Genomic DNA, 15,528 nt, shown 5'->3' with positions numbered 1-15,528 from the left:
ACACTGAAGAAAGGGATTAAAAGAACGGCTGGGAAGAATTGCAATGAACAGACGGGAATGCTTGCGTCCTCGATCTCAGTTACGCGTATGAAACAAATTTAACAAACAGTCACGTATATACAAAGAAGCTTTGGACCTGTGTATTGCTAGGGCAAATGATATAAGGGCCTTGGGATAGCAGCTATTCGCCTTAGATGGGCAACGTCGATGCCCATCTCAAACCGATGTACGCCTTTGTTAAACGCCTTTTTTCAAACGTTTCGAAGCTGTACTACGGATTATAAGCGAGCTCCCGCGCTACTGGAGGTCGTACAATGTGTTCGAAGCTCCTTGCAATTTCGCAACCTGTCTAAACGACTCATTGCAAAGAGCAGTTGTGGACGCGGCTGTCAAACCGTAAAAGGCAGGCTCAGCGCGCCACTGTAACTTGGTTTAGACAGAGAACGAGCGGTTTTGGAAGAAAAAGAAAAAAAAAACGAATAATAACGAAGAACGCGTCAGGTGAAGACCGCGTCCTCGCTGTCATCGTGCACGTGTTTAGTTTCGTTCAGCTTCGTGCGAGAGCGCGATGCTGGGCGCGTCGAGGGAGCGCTGACGCTGCTCCACCTGCGTTTCGTGCGTGCTAACGGCGCCCGACGGAAAGGCTGAGTCGAGCGTGGTTGTGGCGACACGTGCGCGGTTCGTTATCGCCGCGACGTATCGAGGTTGCCCCCCGCGCTCAGGTCGCTAGCCCCGAAGTTTACCCACCGCCGACAACGCATCCGACGACAGCGACGACGTTTAACACCACACACACACGCCAGTGCGCCCCGAGCGCGCAGCGGGGCAGCGTATACTTTGTGTAGGTGAACGCGCGTGTGTATGCAGGTGCCGTATATCCTGCGCCGTGACGAATTCCGTGAAAAACAGTCGACTCACTCTGTCTGCATACGTCGTCTCTCCGGGAGGGATTTTTTTTAACGGGGGAGTTCCTTAGGGAGGTGAGGGGGGGGGGGGGGCAGAAGGGGTTCTTATCCATTTCGTTTTGACGATGATTGCTCTGGGGAGCAAGCGAAAATTACGAGGGGGGGGGGGGTGCTCCCCTCTGGCACCGCCCCTGGCTGGCCGCGAGCGACATGCCATAACATGCACCTGACCTGCAATGCGGTGCGTTCACCCGCTAGTTGCGGAGGGGCAAGCAAAGGCTTTCGTTGAGCCGAGTTCGTGCGCGTGTCGAATTCAACACCGCTCTAAATCTAGCTTTAGAAAAATGAGCGAAAGAAAACATTCCCGCATGGAAACGTCATCGCAACCATAGGCGTGCGCACGAAGAGATGGGGGGGAGGGGGGGGGGGGACTGGGATCTAAACACAGCTTTTAAGCTATCCGGCACGAAAAAGACAGTTATGGCGGTGCACCACTTCCATTCTATTTTCCTCTTTGAAGGTCACTTGGAAGACAAGGAAGTTTTTACTGATAATGTGCCTGCAAGAGCGCACGCATGTTTTATGCTCCAATTCAATCCTCTCGAGGAGGGTTAGTAGACACAAAATGGCGGCAACGGTTCCTTGTTCGGCTGTGCTAGCCTAGTGTTAACGTGGCAAGAAAGGAACACTAAACGATTCCCTGCATTGAACAAACCGAGCCCTGCACGAGAAATGGCTCGCGCGAAGTTTTCGAAAATACGTGGCACCGGGTCAGATACTATCAGGAGTTTCTGTAGCCACGTAGGTAAGTTAAATGTTATCCTGACATAAAAGCTCACCCTTTTACTTGCATATATAATGGTCGTGTTTCGTAGTGCATGAGTCCCATAACACTGCGCGGGAGGGAGGTCGCGCGGGCTCATGTGCTCAATAGAGCGACTCAAGGGCGAACATTAAAATAGCTCTATCCTTTGTCAAAAGCGCTGTTACGAATCGTGCTGCGACGTTTCAATCGCGAGGACGCGTTTCGACGCCTCGTGGAGCGAACTTTCCATCCACGCCGTATTTCCGCTCCTTTCCGCGTTCCTCCTTTCCCGCTCAAGACCGGGAAAGGAGGAACGCTACCGTACGACCGTTTTGCGTACCGTATTTCCGTAACTTGCTAAAACTCTCTAGTTGTTCGGTTTCATAGCGCCGCTGCGCCGCTTGTTTTTGTAGTTTGTTGATAGGTGGCAGCACACTGCAAGCGATTTTTGTTGACCGGTCTGAGAGCAAAACGCGCAGTGGTCGAAGTCGTTCGGCAGAGGAAATTCTTCAGATTGCTTTCAGCAGTGATGTTGAAAGAAACCATCTTGACGACGAGGATTTTTCCTGGACGTAGAAGACTGTGAAACACTGAGGTGACAGGACGATGAACCACCAGCTGCTAACTACGAGGAGCGAGTCACTTCACGTCCTCTCGTGCGTTGTTTTTCAGCCGTAAGTCGCTTTGATTGATTTAATGATAATATCCTTGAGCGAGATCAAAATAAAAGCATACCTCTTGTGCATTGCATGTATCCAATTATTGTCGATATTATGAGCGCCGCATGCCGCCAACACGCTCGCTCGACCAACGAAGCGAAATGGTTAGAGCATGGACGCTCACGGCCACAATACGCCTCTCGGCGAACCGACGTTGCGAAAAGCATACGTGTTATTCTTTTCGATATTCGCCGTGCTGATTGAACCTGCAACATGGATGAAGTACCAGGCTAGAGTCCAGCATTTCTGTGACCAAGCGCTACTGAATGGCTTAAATGCTTGTGTTCCGTTGAAGACGTAACTCCGCGTTTTCGACTGCACAAGTAATAGACGGGGTATTATCCAGAACACTTTTATGTTTGCAAGCCATCATTACGCGCACGCATGGCTCGCTGGCGGCCTACTATCGGCAAATCCGTCAGGCAGGCCGGTACGTCACCTCGGAGTGCGTTCACTCATACGTCAATTCTGTTCATACCGGTTTATGTAGCACGCACAGGATTTCGCAAAGCATCGTAGCACGGTAACGGAGCGGTATAACCTTTCACTTCGCAGCAAATAATTAGGTGGCGTCAACGTATAGCGTGCATAACGGATAGAACGTGTAAACGATTCATTTGCTGGCTCGCTTTTGACACCGGGTCAGATGGAGTGCTCCTTAAATTTTTAACGCGCCGCTTCATAATAGAACGGAAGCTGTCAAATATCCTGTGCTTTTCCCTTAACGTATAAGTGTGATTCAAAGCTTCTGTTCCCGAGGATAATTTTTCATCGCGATGACAAACGGTCCTCGCAAACGAGGCAGGATGATTTACTCAAAGCCGCGCGGAGAAGTCTTACAACCACGATGAATAACACGCGCGTGCAACGCTTATAACCTAATAAGCGCCATTCAAGGATCCAGACCAATTTCCCTGCTTATGACCGCAATTAGACGCCATTTTACCCCGACGCACTCGCAATCTTGACCATCAGCGCACGAGTGCGGCACGTAGCTCGGCGGTCCGTGCGCGGGTATTTTTATAAACATTGTAACGACTTCCCTAGACCGGAAGTCACCGTATACGGAAAAGCACACCCACAGGTTGCGCGCGAACAGCCTTCTGAGCTACGGCGTAATTGTCTCGGCTATCGTTATAATTACGGCGCCACTTGGCGCCTGCGCCTTCGTATAGCCGCACGTGCGTGCTTCTTGTGCATCATTTTTTTTTTTTTTTTGCTAAAAGAAAATAAGGGCAACCCAAGGGCCCCGATTTTTAGTATATTCACCACCATAAAAATTCACGGTGGCCTGCATGTGAGTTCCTATCGTCACGCGAGCGAACTCACAGGCCACCGCGAATTTCCATGGCTCTGCCTTACCTCAACTCTACGTATAACCAGGGTCCCTCAATACAAGGTATTGAGGGACCATGTATTGAAGGACCATGGTATAACCATGGGGTGGGGATGAAATATGGGGGGGGAAGGGGGCCCCTGACGGGTTTGCACTCCCCCAAGACAGTATCCTGCGGACGCCCATGACCATTTGCCGGGCATATTGTTTCTCCAAAGTTCGTGCCAAAAGCCACGGTATCGAGCTCTTATGTAGTACGTATCCCGTACTCTTTCTCAATACTCTCCCCATTCCAATTTTATTTCATTTTAAATTAGCTCTTGCTTTTTCTGACAGCCCCTCCGTTTCGTATACACGTCCGCACAGCCGCAACGCAAGCGAAACCAAGCAAAAAAAAGAAACGAACGGCGGAGTTCCTTTTCGAAACTATACAAACATTAGCGGCCGCAAATGAGACTTTTCCTCCGTCTCGCTGACGCGGCTTCCTGGCAAACGCCAACTTCGCGCTCACTTCTCGTTACGCGCCCCTAGAGTCCACACCTTTGTCGAAACGCCTCTAGTATTTTTATTTTATTTTATTTATTTATTTATTTTTTGCTTTTGTAACAGCCTCTGCGCAGCGAGTTCAGGCACCGCGACCAAGCGCAGCCACGAAGGCACATCTCTCGCCCTTGCGGAAAAAACAGAAGCAAGCGAGCGAATGCAAACAGGCTCGCCGCACGATGCTTGCTTTACACCAAACAGTAACTTGATTTCGAAGGCCACGGTGTGTACTGGAATCCAACTGAGAGGTGTAGCGCGAAGAACAAAGATCGAGTATACACGGCATCATTCGGCACGGAGGCGCTATAGGTATAAACAAACAACACAGCCTTCTGAAGGAAAAACACACGGACAGACAGAGAGGACGGGACTGGCGCTCTGTCTCATTCCTCTTTGTCTGTCCGTTTGTTGCTTTGCGCTACAATTTTTTCCTTCAGAAGTCATGAACCAACTAGCCCAACAAAACGTATTGCTAACACAGCCTTCCTCCTGCATTGCGTGTAAGCTTGCAGCCTCGTTCGGCGGGACTCGCCCTCTCTCTTGAGAGGGGGAGAGGCATTCGCACGCTGCAGCGTTCGTGACAAACAAACACTGCTAGAGAAGAAAGCAAACATCTCTTCGCACCCACGTAACAACCGAGACGTGTGTGTGTATCGTTCCACGCATGTGGGCATGAGCGAGAAGATGACCCTGAGGATTCTGACGAACCCCTGGCCCGTTTTTCGAATGGTTTCTTTCCTTCACCCCTCTCTCGTGTTTCTCTTATTTTTTTTTTTCATTTTGACAGCCTGCAATTCGGAAGGATACCGATCCCTCTAGCGCCATTGTTGATCCTTTCCTCTCAAGCCGCGCATGAACCGGATAGTTTTACCACAACGCGGATGGAGAAACCTGTTCGCGGACTGCCAGAACAAAACTCCGAAGCGCTCAGCGAGGGCTCGCGGCAGCCTTCGCCCGAATACAATATCGTGACCTACAGCGAGTTGGCCGCAGACACTGCCGATATACTGCATCTGCTTGTTCAATCTGTATGAGAGAGACCTTCCTTTCACAACCAAATCTTCTTGGCTGCACCACGGAGCATTCACGGGCGCTGTAGCCTTCAATGCACAGAAGTTGCGTGCAACGCCGCGTGGTACCTCATTTCGAAACCCGCGCCTCTCGTAAGAAAGTTAATGGAGAGCCAGTGGACCTTTGTTTGAGCCTATGGAAGTATATAGCCAGCGCTATTCCCCCTATTCCATCATTTCACCGTTCACGAACGGCCGGTAATAACGCGGGCTAAAAGCCAAAAGGAAGTTCATTATCACATAATTGCCATATCTTCCAAGCCCTTCGCAGAATTCGCGTCTTAATTAAGAGCGGAAGCTATAGGTGGAATTTCTTCTGCTTACAGAAAAGCAAACGGTCTACAGCTATACAACACGGGTCCCGCATGCGTATGCGCTCTGTGCTCCCCTGCCAGTCCTTATTGTGAGGGAAAGGGGCTGACGAAAAAGACAGAGAGGGTGTAGAACCGGGGCTGTAATAAAAAAGAAAAATGGCTGACTCAAAAAAAGAATTGAGAATATTTCAGCCAGTCGTCATGATAGACATGTCCTAACCGAAGCCGGTCGGTCAATGGCAAGACACACACACACACACACACACACACACACACACACACACACACACACACACACACACACACACACACACACACACACACACACACACACACACACACACACACACACACACACACACACCACACCACACGTATACATCTTTTTGAGTTTCTCTCACGGGCATGCGCAACGCAAGCTCCACTGGTTCGTGCGACTGAGTGGTCGGCATTATGAAATTAACGCACCGGGCCTTTTACACGCCTTATAACACATGTTTGAAATAGCAAACGCTGATGCGGAGGACAGAAGCAGAGGCCGAATTCACAAAATTCAGCTTTAGCCCAACCAACTCCGTGCAGCGTATCGGTCAACCTCAGCTCTTTGTCATTGACTGAATTTTTTTCCCTATACGAACAGTTTTAGCGTAAGGTGTTTTTTTTTTCTGAATACAAGTCCAGGAGTGCTGACTATCACCTTACCCGCCTCAACAAGCGCACTCACTTTCGCGATCCTTAGGATAACTTTTCCAAAACAAGAACGCGTTTTGTGGTGTAGTACATCTGTACGTATTCAATAATCCGGCGCAGCGACTGAAACGGTATTTCAGTCGGACTTTCCCGGTCGCTTTCTTACACCCACGCATGAACCGTCCACGGCGAAAGTTGTAGCTACGCGCTTTGTTTCTTCGACGCCAATGGAAAGGATCCCCGGCGTATCTCCATAGCGGCGCATTTGCGCGCTCTGTGTGTAACGCGGCCGCGCTCTCAGCTTCCATCCTATGCAGCTCAGGTGTGCGGCACCGCTTGGTCGTAGCGCGGCGATTACCGGCCAGCGTTGCGCGCGCGCTGAAGGCGTGCAGCGGAACGCTCGTGGCAAGCCGGCATGTCTCGCCCGAGATGCCCATCGTTGCGTGTCGGTGGTAGCGAGAACCTCGAGAACTTGTGCGGACTCCTGCGGCCGCGGCGCGTTGGCTACATGTGTGTGTACCCTTCTCCGTTTGCTCATGCACCCGTGCATCTGTGAAGCTTTGGCCCAACCAACTACGTGCAGCGTATCGGTCAACCCCAGCCAACCAGACACGAGTGCCGCAACGGCTTGTTCGTTGTATGCACTGCCAATCTGTTTTGCGTGCGACGCCGGCCGTATAACGCGAGGCTCACGGAAGGATAAGCGCGTAGCATACATCACCTTTCTTCGAGCCTGAGACACGCATATATTTCCGGGGCTAAACCTTCAAAACTCGTCGTTCGCAACGATTCTTTTACCGGCCGGCTACTTTCGATGTATAACGCTAAGCTTGTCGTCATGATTGGCTTCGCGCTGGGCGCCTGTTATAACGCTGCTTCCAGAAGCGAATCGCCTTTTTGAGTGATTACGGGTCGCGGTTTACGATTGGATGAAAACGATCCCGTAGCTTTCCCAACGCTGCATGGAACTGGCGAGGCGGAGAATGGAAGCCGTGCCGGGGTAGGAGCGGTACGGCCAACTCGGTGGAAGACCGCCCTCTGTTCAGCTGACCTTAGCACCCTTCTTCCCCGATTTCGCACTTCCTTTTACCGTCGCCCTCGCTGAACGCTCCACAGCGGCCACTGCGGGAACGCCAAGGAAAACAAAAAAAAAAGGAAAGAAAAAGTGCAAGGCGACCGCCAGCCTCTCTCGCTCACTCGAGAAATGACGCCGACGACCCACTTCGGAGTGAACAAACACACGCCGTCCGAGGAAAGCGAGCGCGCCTGGCTCAACGGCGACCTTCTCTTTTCTTTCGGCTTGGCTTGGTGGAGCAGTTCTTAGGTATATCGCGGAAGCTAATACACTCTACGAGCCGCTCGGCTGGCAGAGGCCGCGGAGTACTCGACTCGCCCCGCACTTACATATTCTCTATGCACTACAGCGAAGGCTACAGTGCTCGCGTTACGAAGCCTCTCGCTCACGGTGCGCTGTACTAATCCTTCCGTGATGCCGAAGCTCGCTTTCGCTCGGAGGGCGATCGGATGTCACTTCCACTTTTCGGTTCGTTGACGCGACGCAGATTTCACTACATGCATGGAGTTGGTTCGATGGAGTAGCTAGCAAACTTGTAACCTCTTGTAGGAACCCAATAGCGTTTCCTCAAGACTGTTTGCTGGCCTAGTTGGTGTTTGCTTAACAACATAATTTAGCCGCGAAGTAAAAACGCACACAAAACGCGCTTACGAAAGCGAAGTTTCGTGAATTCGGCTCCAGATTCGCCGAATCTGGAGCCCCCCCCACGCACTCCTGCGCCCCCCCCCCCCCCTGCGCACGCCTATGCACACAAAGGTAGGAACATTACGAACACAAATTTGTGTGTGTTATTACTTCGCGGCTAAACTGTGTCCTTGAGAGCTTCCTCACCTGCGAGAGCGGGCTATCGCGCGAATCTCGTTTTCCCATTGGCCAGACCGGCTTCGCTAATGATATGTCCCGTATCGTGATTGGCTCAAGAATTCTCCTACGAAAAATTTCAGCGTAAGTACGTTTTTCTGAATACGAGCCATGTTATGCGCGATGACTCGTGTACTCCGCCAAACGAATAATAGCGACGTATAGGCGATTTAATGTTGAAATGGTGATAGGAAATCGCCATGTGCACCACGACGTTAACAGTCTAGTATAACTTTCTTGTACAGACGCTTATTTTCTGTGCTTTTGGCACGCGCTCAAGAACATTAGTTGGTCGAAATTAAACCAGACCGCCTCTCAACGCCCGTGTGTTGCTTTCGGGTCGTTGAAACCCCCATACTTAAGTTTTCAGAAGGCGAGTTCGCAAGGGGCTTTCGTTAGTTTGTGCTCGCTGCCATTGGTCGCCGCCTTCGCTAATAATGTGTTCAGTGGTACGATTGGCTGGGGTTTGCTGTTCTTGCGAACAATTCTAGCTTATAAGAAGGCCCGAAAACGTCTTCACGAAAACGTCGTCACGCTAAGAATTTTCGTCAGAGAATATTTCATCCAATCACGATTACGGGACGAGCACGCCTGCACTGAGCACTGCTGCGGTGCCAATCACCTGTGCCTCGCGGGCAAGCCGAAACCAGAACACCATCTGCTCCTTATTTCACTAATGACGTACGTACTTTCGTAACAACCGAAGATTAAATCCCTGATACGTAGCGAATCTACCGCTCCGACAATAAATCGCGGCGCCCTTTCGGAAGGAATCGTTCGGGCCACGGAAAATTCCTGGATGCGGGCTGCCGCAGCTTCCCCCGGCTCCTCAAATATCGACCGTCCGTTTCTCGGAACGGCCACGGGGCGTAAACAAGTGCCTTTGTACATCAGTCGATCTCCACGCACCTCTCTCTTCTTTACTATTTTTCTGTCTTTCTTTGCGCTAGCGATATAGCTGGTGTTAAATGAGCTGAACGCATTTCCGGGAACGGTGCTCGAGAGAGAGAGAGAAGAGGAACAAATATATAGAAAGGTTGAGATTATGAGGCTGTTTTTAAATCCGCGTGATCCTTTTTTTTCTTGTATTCAGAGATGGTCCGTTATGCAGCGAAGCACACCGATGCTGTCTAACGTTAAAGTGAACTAAAAGAAAGAAACATTTTCCAGGTGTTCAGCGACGTTATGCAAACACACGAGAGGGCGCTCTCAGCGGGAACGAAAAAAGCACATCTGGCAGTTTCTATATAAACCGCTCTTTAATCGCGTGTGGGTAATAAGAGAATGGAGGTAAGATAAAAATAAAAGAGCTTTATGTTTCGTAAAGTCTGCATCGGTGATTGCTAGTTTCATTTCAATGTTGCGATAACGGTAACTGATAAAGTGAGTGGATAAATCATAATTGCACATCTTGTCTGCAATTATGATTACATAAAAAAAAAAGGTGAGTTATCTCTCATATTCGTGGCAACGGTACCATGACACCGCAAGCTCTGAGCGTCCAGCGTAAACACTGTCACTGTCTTTGTTTGTTTGTTTTTGTTTCAGTAACTCTACCAACAGACATGCATGCCTAAAACGCGCGTGGCTCGCCTGGCCGAATGACCGTACAGCTTGCGCAGATGCAGAAATGAAGGGTATGTTGTTTACTATTTGTGGAAGCGTCAAAATAAAGCACAGATGCGTTCACAGTTGTATGCTGGTCAACAAAAAAGCTGAGCCGTTACGGTGACGTCCCTCTTTCTTTCTTTTTCAGAGCGCAGTCGAGTCGGATAATGGCAAAGCATTGCGCACTCGCGTAAAGGCAAGTTCGTGTCACTGACTACACTTACAAGTAGTCGGGAGACTAGACATAGTTTTTAAACCAGTTCTCAGAATAGGCACAGTTGAGTCAGACCTCTTCTCTTTGAAACCCAGCGCTCATAAACAATGGCTGCTGTAAAAAAAAAAAAAAAATCTACCTGGCCAATTGATGCAGAGCTGCCAGCTGGCAAGTGAAGACGTCTCCTGTCGGGACATTCTTCGGATGTCGCAATGCGCTGCGGAATATGAGGTGTTCCACCTGTAAGCGCTTCTATCGCGTAGGCGAAAGTCGCAGAATGTGCCAAACGTGGCTTATCATTCGCGTCGGATGCTTCCAAGGACGATATGTTAAAAGGTGCATGACACTTTATACAAAGCGCCGTAAAAAAATAAAAGTAGGAAAAAAGAAACGCTCACACAAGTTGGTGGAGGTCCGCAGAAAACGGAACAATGCAAATGTGCGCGATGAATAGCAGAGCCAGCTCCCCGCAAAGCTGCGCAACAGCTGTCTTTTCGGCATGTACTGCATTTATATGCGAATGGTGCTAACGGCTGCATTCTATCACGAGATGCGCCTGCTGCATTCTCACAGCGAATGAGAGACGTTGCTTCGTTGCTGATGGGGAAGAGGGTACGCTGAGAAACAGAGCTCGTGCGACTGGCAGTGACGGGCTTGCGTTGTCACCGGCTGATCCGACGACATACAGCGGCGCGCAATGCGCAAAACGGCTCGTTCGCACCTACTTTTGAAACGAAATAATCGCATAAGCGCAACGATGCAGTCACTCAACAGCCTAGTGTCCAAGAGAGAGAGAAATAAGAAGGTAGAAGGGACTGCTGCTCCTGTAGAGGGTCAGTTCAGACCCAGAACCCCCCGCCCCATTTTCTCGTGTCACAACTGTGGAACAAACCACGACGCGCATACAGAAGAGCAGGCGCCGCTCAGAAACGAGAGCGTCCCTGAGCGATTTTCGCGAGCAGGCAAGGAACGGCTCCCTCAAGCGAGGAGCTGTCCGAGTAGTTTTCCAAGCGCCGCAGCTGCCGCAGCGCTCGCTTCGACCCCGGAAGAGATCATGAGGCCGTGTGAGAGAGGAGGCAAAACGAGAGAGGTTGAGAGGGGGGGGAGAAACAAAAAGCGAGAAAACCCCCTTCGCCGCCGCGCCCGTAAAGCCGGCCGGCTTCTCCGAGAGCACGCGGAGAAAATGGGGGGGGGGGGGGGGGCAGCAAGAGCTTGGAGAAGGAAACATACGCGCACACAACCTGCCCCGCACTAGGCGTCCTATGCGCCTCAGGACACAGAGAAGGGCAGCGGCGGTTGCGCTGTGTTCGGACCCCGAGGAAGTCAAACATGCACAAACGGGACGCTGCGGCGTTCCATGGATCGAAGCGAGGGGGCGAGGAGGAGGGGCTGCTGCGGAGTTGCGACACACGCACGAGCGAGGGGTGCCTGCTGCTGCTGGGAGGCATTCCCGGGAAGGAAGGAGCAAAACAGGCCGTGACGTCAGGTTGACGTCGCTGCGCGTGCGCCGGTTCGCGAGGGGCGAGGCGCGCCTCCATGTTTGTGTGTACGCAGCTAGCGCCGGCCGGCTTTCGTTTGCGGCGGTGGCGGCACACAGCTGATCGGCGCCCCGCGCCTGCAGGGAGCCGATTTGCGCGCGCCCGCAACGCCCGGGCTCGTCCGGACAGGGCGAATTCTGTCGAGGCAAGTTGGAGAAGCAATAAAATGAGCACGAAGTCACGTTTGCTATGCGACGCACGCCGGCATAACCACTTACGCGCCGAAACCAGCTGTATCCTCAATCAGCTGGGAGCGCGGCGGGCCTCTCGCGGTCTAGCGGCCATGTCGCCAGTCGGATGACGAAAGCGGAGAGCAAAAAAAAAAAAAAAAAAGTGCGGAATCGGTACTGTAAAGCGGCATGACGTTCGCAACAAAAGCGATTTAAACGTAGTACTCACTTTATAGAAGGCGGAACGTCGATGCTGAGTGAAGAAGCTCGCCGCCGGAGCTCGCTCTGACCTTCGGCAAGACGCGAATAGTCCGTGTCCAAGTCCTGCAGGCGAGCCGACTTGCGGCTCTCTAGGAGTCGCACCTCTTCCAGGCGCTTGTGGAGCTGCACCGTATGCGTGATGTGGTGGTTGTGCTGCGAAGGCTGGATACTGATGAGTACGTCGTCGCGCACGGCGTCGTGCTCCAGCACGGCTCCGGAGACCTCGCGGCCGTTAAACGTCACGTACACGCGCTGTCCGCTCTTGAGAGTCAGTCCCGCAATGGTCTGGAAGCCCGGACCGATGAGCTCGTCGCCACGGTACTCGCCCGTCGTCTTGTCGGGGAACGTGACAGTGTAGACGTTCTCGTCTTCAGCGTCAGTTTTGGTCGCCTGAATAACACCCGGCATGTGAAGACCGTCTGCCGTGGGGGCGCACACACGCGTACCCAGGATCGAGCGCTTCGCCAGCCGCTTGCCCGTCGACATGTCGTCGCTGCCGCACGCGTAGCTCTTCTCGCTATCCTCCAAGTTTCACGCGCGCACACTCACGATTTCACCGCCTGCTCGCGCCGGAGCCGGCGCACTGACATGCTACTAGCCCGAGAAAAAACACACAGCCGGCAAACACCGAGACGTCCGCACCGGTGCGCCGAGGGAACAAACGCTCTCTATCTTGAGCACAGCTGGCCGATCTCGTCCTTCTCCACACTTCGGACCGGCTCGGCTGCCGCTACGCGCTCGACAACAAAGCCATGTGATTCTGGGGGCGCTGCGATTGGCCGCTCAGCCTCTGACCTATTTCCTCATTGGCTGGCGCCGTTGTCAGGCGGCCATGGCGTTCTAGCCAAGGTCCCGGATGTTAAGCTGCTCGCGATGCGGTGCCGGCCGCTGGTTCACGAAAAAAGCCTGTTGATTACCGAAGAACACATGTGCCTTTATTGCTTCCCGTTTCACGCGTTATTGCAGCATCGTTGGAGACGTAACAACGCGGGCGTAGCGCGCGACACTCGCATCTAGCGACGCGCGTGGCCCCGCCCAGCTGGCCAAAATGTAAACATGTTTACGACGGTGCCGTTCGTCGCCGGCAACCCCCGAACAAAAAAACAAGCTTGCGGCATCGCTTAGTTACTGTGACGTTTGCGAGATTGATCTAACTCAGCGCACCTGGACCGTTTAAGACCTTTCCGAGGGCTCACCACAGCGATCCGCACGAAGTGTCTTTGCGGGAATATTGCGCTACGGACGAAATTCGGTGGGGTGGTCGCGGCTGTTATATCGAGCGCCGCTCTTCCCCAACGCTGAAAGGAATGGCCAGTGTTGCCAAGCGCTGCTGAATGGCTTCGGTGGAAAATCGATACTAGCGGGAAACACTGATAGCGTACAGCTGATTCGTCAAAACAAGCCGGGAAGGAAATTTCCGCGAACTCGGGCATCGCCATCGTGCGGTCGTTCGCTCCTCTGTTGCGCGAATTTGACTGTGAGAGCCTCCCGACATTACGAGCCTCAGAGCGGCACTAATATGGGACAAGAACGCGTCCAAGGTCATTATACCGGTGCTGCCGGCTGCACTAAATGCAAACACGATGAAATAAATAACGTTGCTGCGTTTGTTTGTTTTTTCGTATTTACTTCCACTTTCGTTGCGCATTCGACGCTTTGATATCGCGTTTCTGAAAATGTTTCAACAATCGAGTCATTTGCTGCATGATATATTTTGCGGATATATTTATTGATCCCGCAAACAGCGGCGATATTTTGTTAGTTGACTGGACAACTGGTACAATAAAGCAAGTTTAGTGAATGGAAGGAGCACGCATACTTTCAAACATTAGGCTTTTTTTGAGGCTGTTCGTAGCTGATCTTCGCGTTGGTGACGTTACTAGGTGACAACGAGAACTTCAACACCAAATATTACTCAACAAATCAGTCGAGCAAGAACTCGGCACGTTCATGTCATCCGGCGCGTTGGATCGATTTTTCTCCTCTCTGCGAGCTGTAGTTGGGGCCATTGAGTACAGTAATATCAAATATTCTGCGGCTCATTGACTGACGCGCTGGGACAAATAGCGCGAAAGACGCGTCGACTAAGCGCGAGCAAAATTTGCGCAGTATGCAGGCAATACTTCATTGTGATGTTAGTGTGCACTTCGAGTCAAAGAGCATATTGTACGCGAAACCGGCGCATCGTCGTAGTCGAATAATACAATTGAATCAAAGCGAAAGCAGTTCGTCACACATTGAAACATTTAGTTAATACGTGTCGCCTGCCCATAATGTGATTACTACAAACTGCCGCTCTGTTGTCAAAGCTGTTCGTTAGTTAATTACAACCGGAAAAGGCAATTCTGCAAATTGGCGGGAAGCTTGGTACTAGTGGCGACATCACGCAATCGGTCTTACAACTAACCAAAACTAGTTTGCCATCTTTTATCAAAGATGGCGCTAGCTTACATTTCTGCATCCGCATAATGAAAAATGAATTCCTCAGATACAGTGCCTCAGATAGAAAAAAAAATTAAAAAATATCATCACTGGTCGTAATAATGGGGAGTCATATAACAACGCGTATCGTATTTTGCGACATCTTTTTTAAAATGCATTAGTGTTCAAATGGTGCATATCGCCGATATTTATCTCTCGTGTCGTTTTCGGGTAGCGCGTATTTCCCGCTCAAATTGCTCACTTGCGCGCGAACGGTTCCGTTGTGCACAGAACCTGCGATAAGCGCTACTACAATGCATGCTTGTAATAATGAGGCAATCAGAAGATAGTACGTTTGGATCAGGCATTTCTTACTCCATGGACTGTGTTTCTGGCAACAAAGTTACAGCCAACTACATGACTTGTTGCAATTAAAACGTGGTGGTACCTATGCCCCGCCACGGTGGTCTAGTGGTTATGGCGCTCGACTGCTGACCCGAAGGTCGCGGGATCGAATCCCGGCCGCGGCGGCTGCATTTTCGATGGAGGCGAAAATGTTTGAGGCCCGTGTACTTAGATTTAGGTGCACGTTAAAGAACCCCAGGTGGTCGAAATTTCCGGAGCCCTCCACTACGGCGTCTCTCATAATCATATCTTGGTTTTGGGACGTTAAACCCCAGATATTATTATATTATACCTATGTTAGGCCTACGTTTGTACATACGTACGTACATTAAATCTTTAAAAGTGACGCACATCAGATTCAGGTTCCCTTCTCATTATATTCCTGTTACCCGCACGCACATCCCGCACATCACCCTGCGACGACCGCGCCACCATGCGTGCGGCACGTGCGGGATGTAAAAAGCGTAAACGTTGGAGCAATGCTCTATCGAAAGCATAATATATCGCATTCTGACACATTCTATCAATTCCTACCTTCGAAGGCTGAAATATAAATTATAATATAGTTAACACAGTCGTACAGGCCCAGTTAT

The 15,528-nt window shown here is 51.1% G+C and overlaps 2 protein-coding genes across 2 annotated transcripts in view; one reads left to right on the top strand and one right to left on the bottom strand.

Annotated features, from left to right (window-relative positions):
- Nucleotides 1-15,528, top strand: part of LOC119381724 (acid-sensing ion channel 4-A) — an 88,106-nt gene that overhangs the window by 10,539 nt on the left and 62,039 nt on the right. The window lies entirely within an intron of this gene.
- Nucleotides 12,074-12,979, bottom strand: LOC119383302 (zinc finger protein 704). Its single transcript, XM_037651375.2, has one exon. It carries the CDS (start codon nt 12,593-12,595, stop codon nt 12,074-12,076), a length of 522 nt encoding a protein of 173 aa, XP_037507303.1. The 5' UTR covers nt 12,596-12,979.

Source organism: Rhipicephalus sanguineus, chromosome 2, assembly GCF_013339695.2.
Source record: "Rhipicephalus sanguineus isolate Rsan-2018 chromosome 2, BIME_Rsan_1.4, whole genome shotgun sequence".
NCBI lineage: Eukaryota > Metazoa > Arthropoda > Arachnida > Ixodida > Ixodidae > Rhipicephalus > Rhipicephalus sanguineus.
The sequence above is the reverse complement of the archived record's forward strand: the minus strand, read 5'-3'. Positions and strand labels throughout refer to the sequence as shown.

Bases quoted from the DNA above. Each gene is read 5' to 3' on its own strand.
- LOC119383302 (XM_037651375.2), bottom strand. From the start codon at position 12,595: ATGTCGACGGGCAAGCGGCTGGCGAAGCGCTCGATCCTGGGTACGCGT.